Below are 20,393 nucleotides of genomic sequence, written 5' to 3'. Positions count from 1 at the left end.
AATTTTTGCGGGTTTGAAACTCCAAACTTTCAATGACTGCGTCAATTCAACTGCGCAGTAGGCGAATGCGCAATCAACTTCCGTCCCCCTCGCTTAATGCACAAACGGGTTATAATTTGTATTATTGTTACCTCCTGATACTTGTTCTTTTTACTCATTGATAAGAACACATCGATTAACAATCGCTAGACAATTTCCTTATGAATGCAATGAAATAAATCGATTACTGATCGAAAAGGCATAACTAAACCGGTTTATTGCACCATTGTAACCATTGCACACAAAGTTTGCCGCGTGAAATAAATTTTATTGAAATCGTTTTTTTGGTCTATGCTAGCCGTTTCAGTTTTTTTTCTACTTTGAAGCTCAAATTTCATAAAAATTGTATTAACAGTGTAGGATAGCTCGTAATAAAGGCACAATTTTAGAGACTAATTAATTGAGATTACATTGATTTTATAAAAACACAATGCATCCTTCATCTGTCTGTCCTTGTTGGCTCTGCTGCTTGCGCCCAATTTGACAAATCACCGCCTACAATACTAGAAAGCCCAGAAGGTGCTTGTCAAAAATTCCAATATGGCGGAAATAGTGGTGACAGTTTGCGTTTGTTTGTATTGTGGAAATTGAGTTTTTGAGGATTAGATGAATTTTTACGGTTTAAAATCAACACTTGAGATTATTTGCGTGAGTTATTTTTGTTTGCTGCCGTTTATAAGTTTTTCAAGCCACATTGTAACAGCAATTCAGGAAAAAGCCCAACCGTGTCAGTTTTTTACTTTACAAAATACCGGATCTAACTCAACAGTGGTTGAACACTTTGAAGTGGGATGATTTTACTCCAACACTATACTCAATGGTAGGTACAAGTGCTTTCTAGAACAGTAAACTTATTAGGTACTTGTTACATGCACAATTATTTGAGTTACTTTTGAAAGCATCCTTCATTGTGAGAGCACACAGCAACAACAATAATTTTGAATGAATGTTGTTGGTAATAACATAAGAACAATTTACCAGTTTTGCTTACCTAGTTTCAAGGATTTACAGATTTTCTTGTATTGAACGGTGTTTAAACTAGTTTGCTGTGTTGTACTTTCCAGAACAAATGTTCTTACCAATTTATTTAGGCTGGACTTGATTGTATATAAAAAGCTCTATCTATACATATTTGGATCAGGAATGAACCTTTCTTTGATTTTTCACTCACAACTTGCAATCAACTATACGAAATAATTTAAAAAAACGTATTTCTTACTACATTTGCATACGTTTGTGTATAAAATAAAAACCGCTAACGCCGCCATTAAAAGTGACATTTTAGGCTTTCTAGTATAGAGGGCGAATCTCTATTCGATGAGTTTGACAGCTTTGATATGTCAACAATGTCACTTTTGTCAATATTTTTTATTGTTTTGACTTTAGTGAATTTGGAAAAGAACTTTATTCTGTTTATTTACAACTTGGTTTATGTGTAAAAAAAAATAATTACATTTAATTATCAACCAAACGAATAGATTATTAAGTGAAACAGTTTAAATAATTAAGGAATGGTAATTGTATTAACGTAGTCAATTTAAGTCATTTCCAGTTTAAAGCCTAACCTAAAAGATGTTGAAGGTAAAGCCCTTAAATTTTTAAAACCCTTTTAATTTAAGTGAGCTGTACTAAAATACGCTATTTTAAGGAGAAAGGTCAACTAAAATTTGAGGACAAATGGATCCACATGCGTCCTATTGTGTTGAAACTATTAAAACAGGAACCAGTGTCTCAAGCTGAATGGCATGATCTTTTCTATGATGTGCATTTGGTTTGTTTGTGGGATGAAAAAGGACCTGCAAAGCTTAGGGATCACCTGCACGAAGATATAGTGCAGTTTATAAAACAAGCTCAGAATAGAGTGTTAGCTCAGAGGCAAGAAGAAGCTTTACTGAAAGCATACATTGCTGAATGGCGCAAGTTTTTTACACAGTGCAATTATTTGCCTACCCCATTCAGGTATGTTAAAGTGTTGGTGACCAGTATTTAGATTTAGATGTTTGTTTTTATTAAATGTTTTTTTTTAAATTAATATCTCATGATTTTATTTAGTGAGAATGAAAACTAAGTGCAGTAAGTACTAAGTATGTACAATTTAATCAATTAAACTGTAAATAATTTGTTATTGTAAAGGCCAACAATTTAAACAGTCTCAATAAACCTATAACTGGTGTAATTTCATAAATCTTTATGAACAAAAAATAAAACTATTGTTGTTGGTTTAATTAGTATACCAAATTTGATAAAACCTACATACAAGTTTGATTTGTGATGGGCTGCCTATGTTATTTATAGCTTTAGTCTTACATAAAATTAAAGATTAAAAAAACAGAAATTTAACATCATAAAAGAACATATTTTTATGGGAACGAAATGACACTTGTTAAATGTTACTAGAAACCACAATAAATTGCAAGTGTCACTTTAGAACCAGGGAAAAATTATAATGTACACTAATAGCTATCCTGTCATGCTTATAACCTACAAATTTAGAACTCTTTTCAAATTCTACTTATTAATTAATTAATTATTAGTTTTAGCTTAGTTGCAAAGAATTGAATTACATCCTTACCTCATATCAATATTATATGTAAAACAAATTGTGGTAATCATAAAAATAGAAATATTTGAGTTTTTGATTGATAATATACAGGGTGATGGTATATTAGAAGTATCTAGAGAATGACAAATCAATATTTTTCAATATATTACAGATTACGATTGAATGCACCCTTTAAGGAAAAATTGTTAATAAGTCATAAATGGTTGAAGTTAGGTATAGGAGATGTGCACAAAGATTTGTTCTAAATTTAATGTTATTTTATTACAAACCATAAAACATGAATTCATTAAAAAAAAAACGGACTTTTTGCAGTTTTCTTATCCGTCCGACTAAAAGGTAAATATTGACCACTGTGTAGGTTTTTTTCATTTTCTATCTCTGGGCTTTTCATACATGTAGTATTGTCTAACTGAGGACAAAAGGTCACATCAGCAAACCTTTCAAGACTTGAGAATTTAATTAAAGTTTAGACCACCATTTTGCTGACAAATTCACCGTTTTTATAAAATATTTAAGAATTGGTGTAAGATAGGTATAGGGAAGTATTAATGAAAGAGAGTTTGGACCCAACCTAGGCTACACTCCAAATTTCAGTGAAAAATATTGAGTTGTTCTCCAGATACTTCTAATATACCACCACCGTGAATCACCCTTTATTAATACACAGGTGTGGGTAAAACTAAAACCGGCCATAAGAAAACCGTGTAACTGACAGAAAAACATTGATAAATGCATGCGCGAAACAAAGACAGAAAACTTAATAAAAAGTCTAGTAAGTAAAAACTTCAGGGCAATGTTGCCAGAAGCTTATCTGAATACATCTACTGGATTAGTTAGGATAATTTTGTTATAGGCCTATTTGGATCATTGCTATTTACTTCGATGAATAAGTGTTTACTATTTGGTATGGTGTGGTCTGTATTGATGGAAAAATGTTGTTCTAGTCAAATGTTGAATTCTGTGTTGTATAAGGGATTGTATAAATTCAACATGTTGCCACGAAAAATTAGGGACTGTGATCAATTGTGTAGTTTTAAGATAATGATCAGAACACATATTTTAGAGCAGTGTAGTGTTTAGTGACGGTTTTACTTATAAATGTATTTTTTCTATCTGTGTTTTCTATAAGTCATTTTTTTTGCATTGTATACTTTTAAGTTGTTTATTGGATAGCTATTATGCTAAATAAATACATATTATTATTAATCTACTTGACCAGAGCTACGTTTGACAACATCACAGCGAAATTTTCGCCTACTCGCGACTTTTTTTAAGGTTTTCTGTTGTTGTCTGGCACGTTCAGTTAGCAATGTTTCTCTGTCCGTGGCATGGTTTTACTATGGCCGGTTTTACCACACCTGTAAATATAGGACAAATGGCAGTTATTGAGTTTTACCTTAATATGTATTAAACCATGTTTTTTTTTTAAATTTGGTTTTTTATGTCTTAAAATAAGCCTAGTCATTTTATAATGAAAAATGTGACCTATTGGTTAATATTTTAATTGCCCTAATTTTGTTAACAAAGTATTTTTCCAAAATAGTTTATTAGGCAAAGCAGGCTGATGAACAGTTTTCTAAAAAATCTATTAAACTTTATGCTATTTATGACAAGTAAACTGAATTTAAAAAAATACAAAAAACAACCATACTAATGCATAATTAACAACAAACTAGACAATTAGAAAGCAGTCTTCAGGGTAAAACTACATCAGCCAGCTCTAGTATGCAAAGCAACAACAACAAAAAAGGACCTACAGATGAGAGTATAGTTAGGAAACTAATGTTAGACAGTTGGAATGAAAGTATATTCAGTGACATTAAGCATCGTCTTCAGGAAAGTGCCATGAAATTGGTCCATGCAGAACGAAATGGAGAAGCTTTTGATTCCCAGTTAGTCATAGGTAAATTACAGGAAAAATTAGTGCTATTCAGATATGTAGAGCCAACGTCAAACGATGTCTTGTCACTTTTGGTAGAATATTTTTATTAATTACTACAATATTTAGCCACTTTAGGGCCGGTACTTTCACCTCTGAATTAATTTATTCTGAAGTGAAAGTTGAGTTAAGAGTTTCAATAACTACATGTTTATTTCTTTAGGTGTAAGAGAGTCTTATGTAAATCTGTGTTCAAATCCTGATGACAGACTGGAGATTTATAGAGAAAATTTTGAAGCTGCTTACATCCAAAGTACAGAAATGTTTTATCGTATGAAAGCACCTGAACAACTGGCAAATAATGGAGTGCAGGCTTATATGAAGTATGCAGATGCAAAACTAAAGGAAGAGGAAGCCAGAGCTCAGAGGTATTTAGAGGGTAAGTGTGTGTTTTGCTATTTTTTTCTGAAAATAATATGTGAAATTTTTGGATAGACTATAAACATTTTTGCATATTTTTTTAGCTGGAAGTAATAATTCCGTAATACAGTGCTGCGTCAAGGTGCTGGTAGGAAATCCTTTATCAGTTCTTTTGGCCGAATGTGCGCCTTTGATCAAAGCGGGTGAAACTGAACGATTACAACTAATGTTCAGGTATTTTTTCCTGATTTAATTTCTGTTTTTCAAGTCAATCAGCATTATAACGTTGTAAAGGCAAAACTATACAGAATTATAAAACATTTTAATTTAGATTATTAGAGCGTGTACCTGAAGGGGTTCAACCTATGCTAAGGGAGCTTGAGAATCATATTACTCAAGCGGGATTGGCTGACATGGTTGCGGCTGCTGATATCATCACCCAAGACTCTGAAAAATATGTTGAGCGACTTTTAGAATTGTTTAGGTTTGTTCTATCTACATTGCCCAAGTTGTTCTACTAGTAATTTATTTATTATAATAATAGGAAATTTAGCAAATTGGTCCATGACGCTTTTTCAGACGATCCGCGGTTTTTAACTGCCAGAGACAAAGCGTTTAAATCGGTGGTTAATGACACTACAGTATTTAGGTCAGTCTCTTAATTAACTTGCTTTTTTCTATAAAAAAAAATATTTAATAGGTTAGAGTTAAGTACAGGAAGGAGCGTAGCTGGTAAAATGGTTACACCGGAGAGTAAATGTCCGGAATTATTAGCCAATTACTGTGATATGTTACTTAGACGTACACCATTGTCGAAACGACTTACCAGTGACGAAATTGAGTCAAGGTACTAATTTAAAAAAATCAGCGATTTTCCAGCATGTGTTATTTTCTAAAATATTTCAGGTTAAGAGATGTCTTGCTAGTCCTTAAATATGTTTCAAACAAAGACGTTTTTATGCGTTACCATAAAGCGCATTTAACGAGACGTCTTATATTAGACGCTAGTGCTGATAGTGAAAAGGAAGAGGATATGGTATATCATATTTAACTACGAATAATTTTCGCACCTAACTATCTGAATTTATGGCAGGTTGAGTGGCTACGGGAAGTTGGAATGCCGGCCGATTATGTAAATAAACTAGCTAGAATGTTTCAAGATATTAAAGTTAGCGAAGACTTGAACGTACAGTTTAGGATTTTCACGGAACGACACGATGCCATAAATATTAAGATATTAAATGCAGGTCTTTATTATCTAAATAAACTTTTTTGATTGGTTAATATGACCGTATATTTTCAATTAATCAGGTGCGTGGGCCAGAGGATCTGAAAGAGTTACCGTTAGTTTACCTGTTGAATTGGAAGATTACATACCTGAAGTTGAGGAGTTTTATAAAAAGAAGCATTCAGGGAGGAAATTGCAATGGTAAGTTTACAAATAAACTGGGACAGTGATGTTTTTCTGAACGCCATTCTGAAACGAATCAACAGATTTTAATGCGGTTTGGACCGTCATTGAGCTTGGTTTATTGGCTCTTTACTGATGTAAACAACTTTTGCTTTAATGCACTTTAACCGCCTTATAGAGGTTGTGAATGAAGTGCGTGCAAAAAAGTGAAATTTTCAAGTAGTCCCCAATTGACCAAACATTTTTTTTGTTTCAACATAAGGAAGTGTTATTTAGGTCAATATCTCGGGAGGTTTTTGGGCGTTTCTCAATTAACGTCCCATGTATCAAGAAATATTGATTTATCCAAAAAAGACGACATTAGAGTGCTCTCAAGCTCGAATTAAGTTATGGCAGCAGCTTTTTATGTGTCATTTTATTTGGATGTAATCCAATATTATTTACAAAATTTTTGAAGCAACCCCATGACCAATAAGACCTTACAGGGTGGCTAAAGACATTCAAAGTGGGACAAGAACGTGCGCAAAAAAAGAAAAGTATTAAATTACAGCCACTTTACTAATAAATAATTTTAACTTTTTTCTTACATAGGAACTTGTTGTCTAGGGTATTACCTCGGGACGTTTTTGGGTGTTTCTTAATTAACGTCATGTGTCCGAAGAAATATCGATTTTCGTTTCGTTCAATCTTGAATTAAGCTGAAATAAATAAATCTTTGAGTGCTGCAGTGGTAAAGGGACCGATATCACAAAGTGAGGAGATTAAATAGGCCACATGGCACCTGACACAAAGAAACACGACCACAAACCGACGCTTCAATCACCTAAACCCTACAGGTGACTTAAAATGGCAGTTCAAAGCTACTGTCTTAATTCGAGATTGAGCATTTTTTGGATACATCACTATTTCTTGAGTCACAGGATGCTAATTGGAAAACGGCCAAAAACGTCCCGAGATATTGAACTAAACAACACTTCCTTAAGTTAAAACAAACCCAAAACAAATTATTGATCAATTGGGGACTATTTGAAAATATCACTTTTTTGCACGCGCTTCTTTTCCACCCTGTATAGTACAGTGGCGGTGAATTTAAGTCAGAATTTTTTCCATCAACCAAAATCCTATAAATTAAGCTCAATGATAGTCCAAACTGCATCAAAATCTGTCGTTCCGTTTAGAAATGACCCAAAAAAATCCCTGTCCCGGTTGAGGAACTGAAATGTTTGGTTTGAATTTTAAATTACCAGAGTACTTTGAGTGTTATTCATCATTTATTAATATCCTGTTTATTGTAGGTATCACCATATGAGCAATGGCACGATAACGTTTGCGACTAGCGGTGGAAAATTTGACTTGGACGTTACCACATTTCAAATGGCCGTTTTGTTTGCCTGGAACCAAAGACCCCACGATAAAATTACATATGAAAACCTTAGGTAAGTTTTTAATTTGAAACACTGCAAGTTTGTAGCATTGAAAGTTTGTTACCATATTTACTATAATTACAGTCGTGAATTTGGTTAAAAAATATGTAATTTTTACGTACACAAGATGACTTAATGGCATTTAATTAATTAATGCGTGTTGACATCTTGCATTTTTTGGTTTTTTTCAAAAATATCTGCTGGGTATTATATATTAATATAGTAATTTTGGAATGTGTGTGTGATCAGTGATGTAAAATTACCGTATTTTATATTTTTCGTAAATTACCACCGTAATTTACCAATTTTTATTACCATTTTTAATTCTCTCGTAATTTATTTCGTTTGGTTAATTTACCACGTTCATAAAACGTTTTTTTACACTAATTCTTGTTTTTTGGAGAAGAAAGTTCAAGTAATTAATAGCAATAATTCGTTTGTAAGCATTTAACTCTATGACCTATTCTCAAATAAAAAATAAACTACTGAAATACATGAACAACATAAATGGTAAAATAACATCTTACATCAGGCTGTATCAATTAACAAAACGTTTCCGATGGTTTCTCCAATTTTAAATTGCAACTAATAAACAGTAGCTTTGCAGCTCTGTCATTAGTAAATCTATTTCGCTTTTGTTGTGAATATTTCCGAAGGCAGAAAATGACCTTTCGGTGGCACATGTTGTAGCCGGACAGTCTAGTAATATATCACTGTAGTGTGACGTGTTCTTTTCAAATGCTTCTTTAAGAAAACTATTGTTATAATATTTAGTTTGCTTTTGTAGTCATCTCCCTAACAATTGCCTGAAAAAAAAACTTAATTCAAGTTACTTTTTCCTAATATAAAATGTAAACATCATTGAAGGTTAGCAACCGAATTACCAGATGGCGAACTTCGAAGAACCCTTTGGTCGCTAGTGGCTTTTCCTAAACTGAAGCGACAACTTCTTTTATTTCATCCTGCTGCTAGCGCCCCCAAAGACTTTGGCGAACACACCGTATTTTGGGTAAATCAAGATTTTGCGCTGATTAAAAATGGGAAAACTCAGAAAAGGGGCAAGGTAAATTACCGTTTGTTAGAGCTAACCTTTAACCTAGTTAGTTTTTGTAATAATTTTCAGGTAAATCTGGTGGGAAGATTACAATTGAGTACCGAACGATCACAAATGGAAGACAACCAATCTATTGTGCAATTGCGCATTCTCAGGACTCAAGAAGCGATAATTAAGATATTGAAAATGAGGAAGAAAATCTGTAACAACGCTTTGCAAACTGAACTGGTGGATATATTAAAAAATATGTTTTTGCCATCGAAGAAAATGATTAAAGAACAACTCGAGTGGCTAATAGAGCACAAGTATATGAGACGAGATGACGACGATATTAACACGTTTATATATATGGCGTAAAATTGTTAATAAATTTCATATTAAGAATAAAGCAATTGTTACTTACGCCGTGATCATTTTGTTTTTGATACCCAAATCATTTCTTGACCTCTTTGATGAGGTGACATATTAGTTATTTATATTTTCAATCAACTGTATACTTTTTACACCCTCTAAACAACTTAAAAGAGCCATCATAAGATGAATTTTATACGAGGTAAGTACTTATTAGCTAAGTGTTTACTTATTGTTTATTTTTACATAATTCTTATCTGATTGCGCGGTCTAGATAATTTGGTAATATGATAACAACGTTTGGAAATTTTGAGTAAATTAACTTTTAATTGCAACAGTTGTGATTTTAATTAAATACTTGCCTATTTATACCGATTTATTGTGTTACTATTGATGATAAATTAAAAACTAGGTGCAGATTATAAATAAATACCAAATCAAAAAACATAATATACAGGGTGTTTAAAAAATCTCCATCTTGTTTTTTATCATGAACGTCTATGGTAACATTGACTAATACCACACCTTGTATATTCAGTTTAATTATATACACACTATAATTTTCTTAATTTTTAGCTCAAACGCTTTTTGTCGCCACTTATGTAAAAGTAAGTTTAAAAAGGTCCTATATTAGGTAAAAAATATACCCTTGTTTGCATTGGAATTTTAAGTGTCGACCGCTATTTTGGCTTATTGCACAATTTATTGGGAGCAAGCTTAGGCACTAATAACTTGATTTACTAACTTAGGAAAAATAAACAGGCCAGGCGTTATTAGTATGCATAATCTGTTTTAGTCCTAAAGTTTTGAGAAGTGTTGTGGGTGCTTTGTGTTATACCTCAAGAGTTTAATAATCAGGTGAGTTATTGTACTCACGGGTTTCTATTTCTGATAGTTGGTATTATTGATTGAATAGTTCAGGATATCTATATGGATTCAGGATAGTTGAGAAAGTTGATGCTTTAGGCAACAAATGAATAATTAAAGTTAAATGGGGATTAATGATCATATGCATATTTTTAGGCTTGATAGAACTAGTGCATTCACACCTGATTTGAATTGAGACTACTTTGTAGGTAGGAGACTCAGTAAGGCTTTGCAATAGTTAGGGTGCTGTAAAGCCTTAGTTGAAAGACTGGAGTCGGGTAACTATTGTAAAGGGAATGACCTACCATAACGCATGTGAACTCATCGCTGTCCGGTGGAAGGGACAGCGGGGAAATGAGGTAGTTGGTTGAAGACGTCATAAGTTGATTATGACGCACGTTTTGCGATGGAAGGCATTACGTATTAAGAATGTAAGTTGATCAGATTGGACTATGTTTGGTTGTTACTAGACGTTAGGAATGATTAATTTACAATGTTCAGAGGATTCAATAATTGATTGATTTACGACTTCAATTAGGGAATAGAGCACTCGCATACATTTTCTATTATAGTAATCAGATCGTGTACAAGTTTGACGTGTGGAGCGTTTGATTGAGCAAGTAAAGTGATGAGTTGACCTTCTGTTAGTACATGTAAGAATTGAGGGAAGAATAAAAACAAATTTCCCCGTACTAAACCAATTTAATGATTCTTATTCCAATATACCACTCTCTCTGCTGGTGAATATCAGAATGCCCTCCACTTTTCTTAAATCCCTTAACTAAACACCCTAAGAGCACCCGTCTCACAAGTATCATATTACATACGCCTATCTCTTATCTGTTACAATAATAATTCTAAGGACACTTAAAATAACTTAGACGCAAATTCCTAAAGACGTCCTTTTACACCAATAAATATGTCGCCATCCAAGAGGGTTGATAAAAGACGCCCTCAAGTACCACGAGCCCGTGTGAAGTTCTCACGGTGGACTTGCCACCTTGATATGATTGCTAACATACACAAATCAAAAAATCGGTATTCTGTCGTATTACTATGAACGCCCTCTTTTTCCAACCTTACACTTATTCTGGTTTTGATTATTTATGTGCCTAGTCATTCTTTCAATCCTAACAAATATCAGTACCAAATTTAACAAAAGTATAATGGTATATCAATAGTCACAGTTGTCTAGACCGTTAAATAAAATATCATGTTACTCCAAGCCTAAACTAAAAGACCTTTTTGAGAAAAAGGTTCTAATGTATACCACTAGATTTATGAAGTAGGTATGAAAATTTCTAATGGGGCTAAATAAGATCGACATAAGTCTCAGTAAAATATCGAGTTGTTTTTGGACCATACGTTTATGGGCGTTTTTGGATATGAATTTCGTTTACTGATAAATGCGCCTTTGTATTTATTAATATTCAAAAACATATCCGTTTGTAAAATATATAGACAGTAAATTTAGACGCTGGTAAAGAATGTTTGTAAATAAGGCAAGCAAAAAATATGGTTTATCTTGGTATGTGAAGGTTGAGGCTCCAGATATGTGTTTAATAATAAATTTGTGCCAACTTAGCTTAGTTAAAGCCGTCGAGAGCGTGAGAAAGTGCCAGTTATAATTTAGTCTGGTCTGTTATTGGTCTGACTTTTTTTAAGTGGGAGTAAAGTAAAGATAAGAAACCCACAGCACCAAGCACCATAGCCCCAATCCCAAATGATTCTTCATTGGTACATTTATGTTTTATGTTCAGAACATATAAATTTTGACACAACTATTTTATTATTTTATGGAAAAGTTTCCGGTTTTTTAAGTTAGTTTTATTCTTCTTAGTGAGTTTGTGCATTTCATATTGCGATGACCATCATCGTGAAAGTCAAAGTAAGTTTTTTTAACTAATTTGGACTTAGTCAATCCAGTAATTGCTGTATTTTTTCCTTTATGAAGATGGTGCGGTGCCAAGCACATCGGCCGACACCATTTGCCGTTGAAGTTTTCATAAACCTCATCAGCAATTAGTTGATAAGCACTTGCTCAAAACGGTATATCTAACTTTTTATAACTTTTCACAAAAATGACTTTATTTAATTTTCTGTAGGTGTTCACTCCGGAGTCCATGGGTCATGATAGGGTAAAACTCTGCTTACATGTATACTTATTATAATATTTCTGGTCTCTGTAACTTGTAAAATAAATAAATAAATGTATTGTTCCTTGTTTTTTTGCTGTACTTACTTTTTCTATTCTTAACTCCGGCAATTCTTAATATTATTATCAATATTAAGTGCTTGAATAGATGAAACTCTTGAAACTTATCAGCACTCTGAACATCCTTATCTAATAAGTGTATGGCGTAAGTATAAAAAGAACACCTCACCAAAGCGAATCGTCAGTCCTTAATTTTATATTTCTTTGTCTTCATTTCAACATGAAGACTTTTACTTTGGTTACAGTGGCTTGCTTGGTGATGGGGTAAGTAGTGATATTGGCAAAAAGGAAGCAGTAAAAAAGTGATAATTAAATTTTAGAGCACTCGGTGCTTCCAATATCACCAACCGGAAATTTCCATCGTCATTTTTGTGGGGAGCAGCTACCGCTGCTTACCAAGTTGAAGGCGCATGGGATGAAGACGGTAAAGGCGAAAGCATGTGGGATTACTTCCTTCACACTGATCCCAGTAAGTTTATGTTTGTTGTATAAATAACAATATTTTGACCAACTTACAAAAGGCAGAACTGATGACAGTAAAAATGGTGACGTCGCTTGTGACTCTTATCATAAGTGGAGGGAAGACATTGAATTACTTAAGGAATTGGGAGTGAAGTTATACAGGTGAGTTTTAAACGAAAACTGACTATCAGTAACTAGTACCAATGCCTGTCTTATCTAAACAGGTTCTCAGTTGCTTGGACTAGGATTGTGCCCACTGGATATTTGGACAGTTACAACCAAGCTGGTGTTGACTATTACGTTAACTTTGTCAAAGTGAGTTATTATACACTTCAGCTTTTTTTGATCCACATCAATCTGCGTCTTGTAGGCCTTAAGAGAAGCAGACATTGAGCCTTTAGTTACTCTATACCATTGGGACTTGCCTCAACCTCTAAACGAAGCAGGAGGATGGCTGAACGACTCTACTGCTGAACGTTTTGGAGAATACGCCAGGATTGTCTTCCAGAATTTGGGACCATACGTCCAGAAATGGGCTACTGTGAACGAACCCAAGACTACTTGCTCTCTGGGATACGGAAGTGGAGTATGTCCATTCTTCAATAATCGATGATCGATTTTACAGCCTCTTTTTTAGGACAATGCTCCTGGTTTGACCCTAATTGGCGATGGAATTTATCAATGTGCCAGAGTACAAATCTTGGCTCATGCTACAGCTTACCATATCTACCACGACGAATTTGCTGCTGAACAAAATGGTTTGTGGTTGTACCAATTATTTATGATGAATCATAAATGAATTTAAAACACTTTCAGGAAAGATTAGTCTTGTATTAGACTCTACTTACAATGAACCACTGACGGATAGTGAAGCTGACGCCGAAGCTACTGAATGGGAGTTCGAATTCAACGTAAGATGCCCAAACACACTTAAAACTGGTTTCTACTTTGTTGATTCTCACAGCTTGGTTGGTACGCCAATCCAGTTTACATTGGAAACTGGCCTCAAATTATGATTGACAGAATTGCTAAAAGGAGTGAATTGGAAGGACTCTCTCAATCCAGGTTACCAGCTTGGTCTGAGGAAGAAATTGAGTTTGTAAAGGGAACTCACGACTACTTTGGCTTGAACATGTAATAATTACACTCCAACAACTGTGCAGGACTTAGAAAAACCGTTTTTCCAATAAATTAAAATTAGGTACACTGGCATGGCTGTAAGTGCAATTTCTGAACCCGAAATCGGAACTCCAAGCTATTACTCAGACAAAGGTACTTCAACCAGCTTCAAATCTGAATGGATCCCCTCCATGGCTAGTTGGATGGTTTCTTACCCTTATGGTATAAATAAAATTATTTCAACACATCACCAAATAACTTTCCACTATTAAAGCGATGAGAGGACTACTCAACTATGTTTGGAATCACTACACCCCTGGAGAAATCTACGTAACTGAAAATGGTTGGCCAACAACGGAAATTTTGGACGACGAAGGCAGATTGGACTATTTGCAAGTAAGTTTTTGTAATTCCAGTAAAAAAACAGTAAGAAAAATCTAAATTTATAGGGACACTTAAGTAACATGTTGGATGCTATTTTGGATGATGGCGTGCAAGTAAGCGGTTACACTGTTTGGAGTTTCTTGGACAACTTTGAATGGGCACGTGGTTACACGTGAGTTGTTAATATACCCCAAGTTTAGGTACTTGACTTATAAGAATCAATTTTTTAGTCAAAGATTTGGAATTATTGATGTAGACTTTGACAGTGAAAACCGCACCAGAACTTTCAAGGATTCGGCTAAATGGTACCAGCGTACTGTCCAGACTTACTGTTTGGTAGAAGAATGCGTTGAATAAATGCAACTTTAAATCACAAAACGTTGTATTTTGTTGTATAAACATTGTTTAACCATATACAATGGCTTCTAGTGGTTTTTTATTTACTTCACAAAAATAACATTTTGGGGATTGCACAAAATAGTCAGTCTAGTAGTTATTGAGATTCATATGTTATGTAACAAAACAAATACTTCAAAAGCTTAGCCACTCTAGGTATACCTATAATTGACGTATTTTTTCACGTTTATCTTACGTGATAGTGTGATAGGAAGCACTTTAAATTGTTATGGAATGGTAATAAATCTTCTATCTTACTAAAATCAATTAATTCACAAAATAAGTGTGGAAAATTTTAACTTGTTTTAAGTGGTATAAGTTTGCGTATAAATAACATGAAAATCTTTCCGGGGCCGGTACTTCCACTTCATGATAATTTTATTCCAAATATATAATTGCTATAGAAACCGTAAAATCAGATGTTATTACTGGTCAATTCTGTCATTTCTACAGAAATACCCTAAGAAAGAATAAATTTATCCGGAGGTGAAAGTACCCGTCCTAAAACATTTTTTAAACAGTAATCTAAAACCTTACGTATAGTTACGTTTCATGTTATGTCACAGTTTTTTAACTAAAAATTTGCTGATGGTTTGGTGTTTATGGGCCGCATTCGTTTTCACGGTTCATAGAGCAAGAAGAGCGACTGTGACGTCACAATGACGTAATTTGACAGTTGCTCAAATTATAGTTTTGCTAAATTACGTCATCGTGACATCAAAAACGCTCTGCTCGCTCCATGGAGCTTGAAAACGAATGCGGCCAGGGTGTCCCAACTCTAGTTAGACGCTAAATTTATCCGTCCTTACATAGTATGGTATGGCTACGGAAAAAAAATTTTTATTAGTAAATGTGGCCAAGGGAAAATGCTGGAAATAATTTTCAGCTTTCTAAATCCACCGCTAGGGGGCGTATTACTGTAAGTTTGCTTTGAAAGAAATGAAATATCTCGAAAACGGCTAATCATAGAGACTTCGTTTTTGCGGCATTTTAAAGAGCATTTTCTGTGCTGTAGAGTGTCTCAAAACAATGTTCCATTTAGTTTTCGGTCTTTTCGATAGAGAGCGTTTTTACAAAAATTGCACTTTCAATTGCGATTTTGAGGCAGTAGCGCCATTGTCTTTCGCGCTATATTCTACTTTTATTAGATATTGTATCGTTATTTGTTATCAAGATGAATTTCCTTATGGGTGTGAATTATAAGCTCCATCATTAATTAACTGGTCTATAAATTGTATCGATTAAACTGTAGACGGTATTTCAAAGCACATCCCTACCGGCTACGTGGAATCGACGAATTGTAGATGAAAGTTAAATGACAGATTGACACTTGACAGCCTCATTGGTTGTTGAAGTTTTGTTATTATTTCTAGGGTTTGGGTTTATGCAGGTTTGGGTGTTTGTGTGTACCATAAAATTGGGACAGAATAATGAAATGCTAAATAAATTTAATAATTTTGCTTTCTAAACCTTGTTGTTGATAATTTTAAAATGAGCACCTTACCTTTTATTGATAAACTGGATGATCAGTTCATCAAGAATGCAATAGTTTTCCTATTGTGGGCAGACTACCTTTGGGAAACCTACTTGGCCCTAAGACAGGTATGTTCTCATTGAAATTTATATTTTAAGGTTGTTTTACTAAATATCTAGCTTATTTTCTACTTGTGTAAATGAGATTTGGCTTCTGTACTTCATTTTATGTTTTAAAAATATATTTTGAGTTTTCTGTGTTTTTGAAGCAGTTTGCTATATTTATTTTTATATTGTTTCAAATTGGTTTCAGTTACAATTATATCTAATAGCTATTTATGTACCCAGGGCCTTAGAGGAAACATAATGTGCTGAAGGTTTCAGCCTGATGTACATTAGGTATACATACTCTCCCTAACGCCTGTGGTGCATACAATGTTTTATGTTTCTGTTTCACCTATTTCAGCAATTATTGACAGTCATTTGACAGTTTCTGGCATTGAAAAGTAAGGTATGGTATACCCAAGGGTATACCTTTACCCATGTTGTTTAGTGTTTATTTTACCTGAATGATGTGACTTTGATAGTCCTGTCAGTTAGTGAAAATGGCAAAAGTTGGACAAAATTTTAGAAAATATAAAAGAAAATGCAGCAAAAGCTAATGAAAGTTTATTACCTTAAAAGTCAAGAGCACCTAAGGTAGGGAATAAGTAGTTTTTATGGCATGGAAGATAAAAAAAGCCATTACTAATATTAAAAAAGGTTTCAAGGCGTTATGATAACTCCGGCCTATAATGCCCTCAGGTTGTTATGAACACTATAATCTACACCGTATCCAAGGTGAAGTGTTTTCCAAACAATAAGTAATTTAATAATGGAATTAATGGAGGAATAAACAATGGCCATTTTTCAATTGTCTGTTATCAGAGTGTCCTAATAATACCTAAATCAGAAATGAGTTTCTCAGGAATATCAAAATTATTTGTCTAGAGAATAAATCATCTTAAGCTATTAGTATTACAATAATTACACTGCGATTACATCTTAAATTTCTTCACATTACTTGTATGGGTACTCTGTTTTCCTAAAATTTTGTCATAATGATAAATGCAAATCTTATCAATATTACCAACAGTTCTATCTGCCAAAAGATATTTTACTTCTATGCATTTGTTCATAATTGTGATGGCATTATATATTTTTAGTTTTTACTATACAGGATGCCCCAGCTGAGAGTGATCTGTTTTAAATGCTTATAAGCTTTTACCAAGCCTTTCACACAATTTTTCAAAAGAATCAACTGTACACTTCATGCAATACAGGGTGATTTATAAAGAATGGGAAATTTGATCTGGAAATGGTGACGATTGATGCAAACTTGCTTGATCTGAATGTTGATAGTTTTGAATCATATTTTCCCGGTCACAATCAAAATGGCTTTAGGGTTCTAAAATATTATGCTGATATGCTTTTTATGTGAAAAAGATATACTTGACCGTTTTTGAGAATACCGACCGTTTTTAATGTTGCTTACAAGGGTTACATGGTAATTCACTTTCAGTGTAGTAATTTTCATTTATTAAAGTATGTTAGATACATAAACAATAGTAAAGTTCCGAATAAGTAGTTTTCTGTCAAAATTGTCGTTATTTGTAAAACATTTCTGCTCAAATAAATTTCCTTGTAAAGCACATTTTTTCCTTGAAATTCATGAAACTGCTTCAAGGAGGAATTTTATCAGTGTTAAACAAAATTTTATGTCAAATTTACCTGAAAATAATTTTATGTCCAATTTTTTACCAAATAGGACAGGTTCTATTTTCATCCATCTTATTTGATCAAACTTGCCGTTTTGCCTACTGCCAACAGACCAAAACGAAAAAGTGAGAGTGAGAGCTGCAGAATTCAATACATAAACACAGTATTCAGGATGATTATGAAATTTCAAAATAAAAATATCAAAAATACCAGAAAAACAATGTGGGAATAATCTGTAATTATTACCACCTAAACACTAAATTCCCTTGGTTTGGTTGGTCAAACTGTTTTCATTGACAGCTCTGACATGAAACTTTGATAAGTGTAATATCAAATCACTTTATGCTCCAAGACGTTCTTGAATTTATTTGAAGTATAAAATTTGATAAAATAAATGTTTCCAATTTCTTTGAATTAAAACTTTTGGTGGAAAATTTGAGCACAAAGTTTGTTATTATAAAATTTATCATCATTTTCCATTCTTTATGAATCATACTGTATATGTAAAAATCCACTGGTGGACCAGTTTCAGTTTTTCAGTCCATCATCAGCATCTAAGATTTAAAATCGATAAGATGATAAAATCCAAAACTTACTCAACACTGCATCAATCCCCACATTGAAGGGATGATAAAATAGTTGTCAAATAGTAAAAACTTAACAACTAATACACTGACGAACATACTAAATACAATTCGAATTATAATTATTTATGATTAAAATTTGTTTAAAAAACGTCTCTGCAGTGCTTTTTTTTTGTTTGACTTGATGTTAAATTAAGAGTATGAGGCAATGGAATGTCCCATAAAGCTAGCAAAACCCTTGCATCTGTAACTCATTTAGTTTTCAATTTTTTAAAAATATTAGTGTATATCATTTAGTGAGCCACATTACTCTAATTGTTATATTTTATTACAGTATGGACTGGCTAGAAAAGCTGCTGAAATTCCAGAGCAACTAAAAGATGTTATGAAAAAAGATGAATACACTAAAGCCAGAAACTACAGTATTGCAAAACTGAAATTTGGATTTGTCAAAGACTTGCAATCGATTCTTATAAATACATTCCTCATATACCACGACTTTATAGCTCGAGTATGGGATTTCACCGAAAGTATAAACCCATTCTTCGACGAAGTGTCAACCAGTTGCATCTGGCTGGTTATCCTACAATTTATAAATACCTTAAACGAGCTGCCCTTTCAAATTTACTACACTTTTGTACTGGAAGAACGTTTCGGATTTAACAAACAGACACCCGGATTCTTTGTGTGGGATAAGATAAAGGAATTCATAATTTTTCAAATAATTTGCTCAATGATAGTTTCGATAATGATTGTTGTGGTTAAAAATGGAGGTGATTACTTCTTTATTTGGCTTTGGGCGGTTGTTGGATTAATTACTTTGATTCTGTTAACCATATACCCTGCCGTAATAGCGCCATTGTTTGACAAATACACCCCACTTCCGGATGGACCTTTAAGAACTGATATCGAAGGGTTGGCTTCCAGCCTAAAATTCCCTTTAACCCAACTGTATGTGGTTGAAGGTTCAAAAAGATCGTCGCACAGCAATGCTTATTTTTATGGTTTATTTAAATCTAAGAGAATAGTGTTGTTTGACACCCTTTTAGCCAAAGAAGATGGAAGTGGCTGTAAAGACGATGAGATTCTTGCAGTATTGTCACATGAACTTGGCCACTGGAGCAAAAACCACACAATTAAGAACCTTATCATTGTCCAAGTCAACTTACTTTTGCTATTCTCCGTTTTCGGCGCCACATTCAAATACCCTAAGATATACACCGCCTTGGGATTTTATAAAAGCAAACCAGTACTTGTAGGTCTGTTTGTCGTCTTTCAATACGTTATGTTACCGTACAACACTTTACTATCATTTTTGATGACTATTTTATCAAGGAAGTTTGAGTTTGAAGCAGACGACTTTGCAGTGCAACTCAACAAAGGAAAAGCTCTTGAAAAAGCCTTACTTAAGCTCAATAAAGATAATTCAGGATTTCCTGTTTACGATTGGCTGTATTCCGTATGGCATTACTCTCATCCGCCACTTTTGCAGAGAATTGACGCTCTTAGGGAAGGTGTTAAGAAGTTCGAAGCTAAGAAGAAGTGAGTGTAATTTGTGTGGTAGTGTATGCCTTTAATCTACTTTTGAAATGTTTTGTATGATGTTTTCGTGTGCGTGTACTATGTAATTTAATGTAATATATGTAAAGCAGGGTTTATTATGACTTTCTATAATTCATTACTTTTGTCTATTCATTTGGGGAGTTGTAACTTAAAAGTGGATGTTCAAATCGGAGTCAGTGGTTTTACTAGATCATCATTTGTATGATACTCATACTTTTTATTGAGTGATGTTTGTTTATTGTAGAGGCTATTGACAGTGATCATGTATTTTTAAGAATATTGTAGATTACTGTTATGTACAGGGTCCAGTATGCACATGATTAAAAGGGTACTGTGACATTCTTTAGATCGAAAGGTGACGATTTGACGTAATTGTCATTAAAAAAAAGTGTATGGTTCCAATGCTATTGATGGTCAAAGTTCTTGAAAAA

At 33.5% G+C, this 20,393-nt stretch overlaps 3 protein-coding genes across 4 annotated transcripts; all 3 read left to right on the top strand.

Annotated features, from left to right (window-relative positions):
- The first annotated feature begins 1,416 nt into the window (after positions 1-1,416).
- Positions 1,417-9,200, top strand: Cul5 (cullin 5). Its single transcript, XM_081974244.1, has 14 exons — positions 1,417-1,620; positions 1,688-1,998; positions 4,279-4,505; positions 4,705-4,920; positions 5,006-5,135; positions 5,233-5,385; positions 5,446-5,550; positions 5,602-5,748; positions 5,808-5,937; positions 5,995-6,148; positions 6,213-6,330; positions 7,608-7,748; positions 8,604-8,799; positions 8,860-9,200. Exons 1-14 carry the CDS (start codon positions 1,612-1,614, stop codon positions 9,145-9,147), a joined length of 2,325 nt encoding a protein of 774 aa, XP_081830370.1. The 5' UTR covers positions 1,417-1,611; the 3' UTR covers positions 9,148-9,200.
- Positions 9,201-12,336: 3,136 nt separating this feature from the next.
- LOC145725467 (myrosinase 1-like) lies at positions 12,337-14,566 on the top strand. Its single transcript, XM_081974245.1, has 12 exons — positions 12,337-12,487; positions 12,544-12,692; positions 12,745-12,847; positions 12,910-13,000; positions 13,056-13,271; positions 13,323-13,443; positions 13,502-13,596; positions 13,650-13,819; positions 13,887-14,026; positions 14,079-14,200; positions 14,254-14,360; positions 14,419-14,566. Exons 1-12 carry the CDS (start codon positions 12,444-12,446, stop codon positions 14,543-14,545), a joined length of 1,485 nt encoding a protein of 494 aa, XP_081830371.1. The 5' UTR covers positions 12,337-12,443; the 3' UTR covers positions 14,546-14,566.
- A 1,369-nt stretch (positions 14,567-15,935) lies between these two features.
- On the top strand, positions 15,936-20,055 carry LOC145725469 (CAAX prenyl protease 1 homolog). 2 transcript variants are annotated; one of them, XM_081974246.1, is made up of 2 exons: positions 15,936-16,186; positions 18,734-20,055. In XM_081974246.1, the coding sequence occupies exons 1-2, from the start codon at positions 16,076-16,078 to the stop codon at positions 19,943-19,945; spliced, it is 1,323 nt and encodes a 440-aa protein (XP_081830372.1). In that variant the 5' UTR covers positions 15,936-16,075; the 3' UTR covers positions 19,946-20,055. The 2 variants fall into 2 exon arrangements, with proteins under 2 accessions (XP_081830372.1, XP_081830373.1); XM_081974247.1 differs by lacking the exon at positions 15,936-16,186 and adding an exon at positions 16,645-16,756.
- The last annotated feature ends 338 nt before the right edge of the window (positions 20,056-20,393 follow it).

Source organism: Ips typographus, linkage group LG2, assembly GCF_016097725.1.
Source record: "Ips typographus isolate SLU linkage group LG2, UJ_Ityp_2.0, whole genome shotgun sequence".
NCBI classification, from domain to species: Eukaryota; Metazoa; Arthropoda; class Insecta; order Coleoptera; family Curculionidae; genus Ips; species Ips typographus.
Note: the sequence above shows the minus strand (reverse complement) of the source record. Positions and strands in the feature narration are given on the sequence as shown.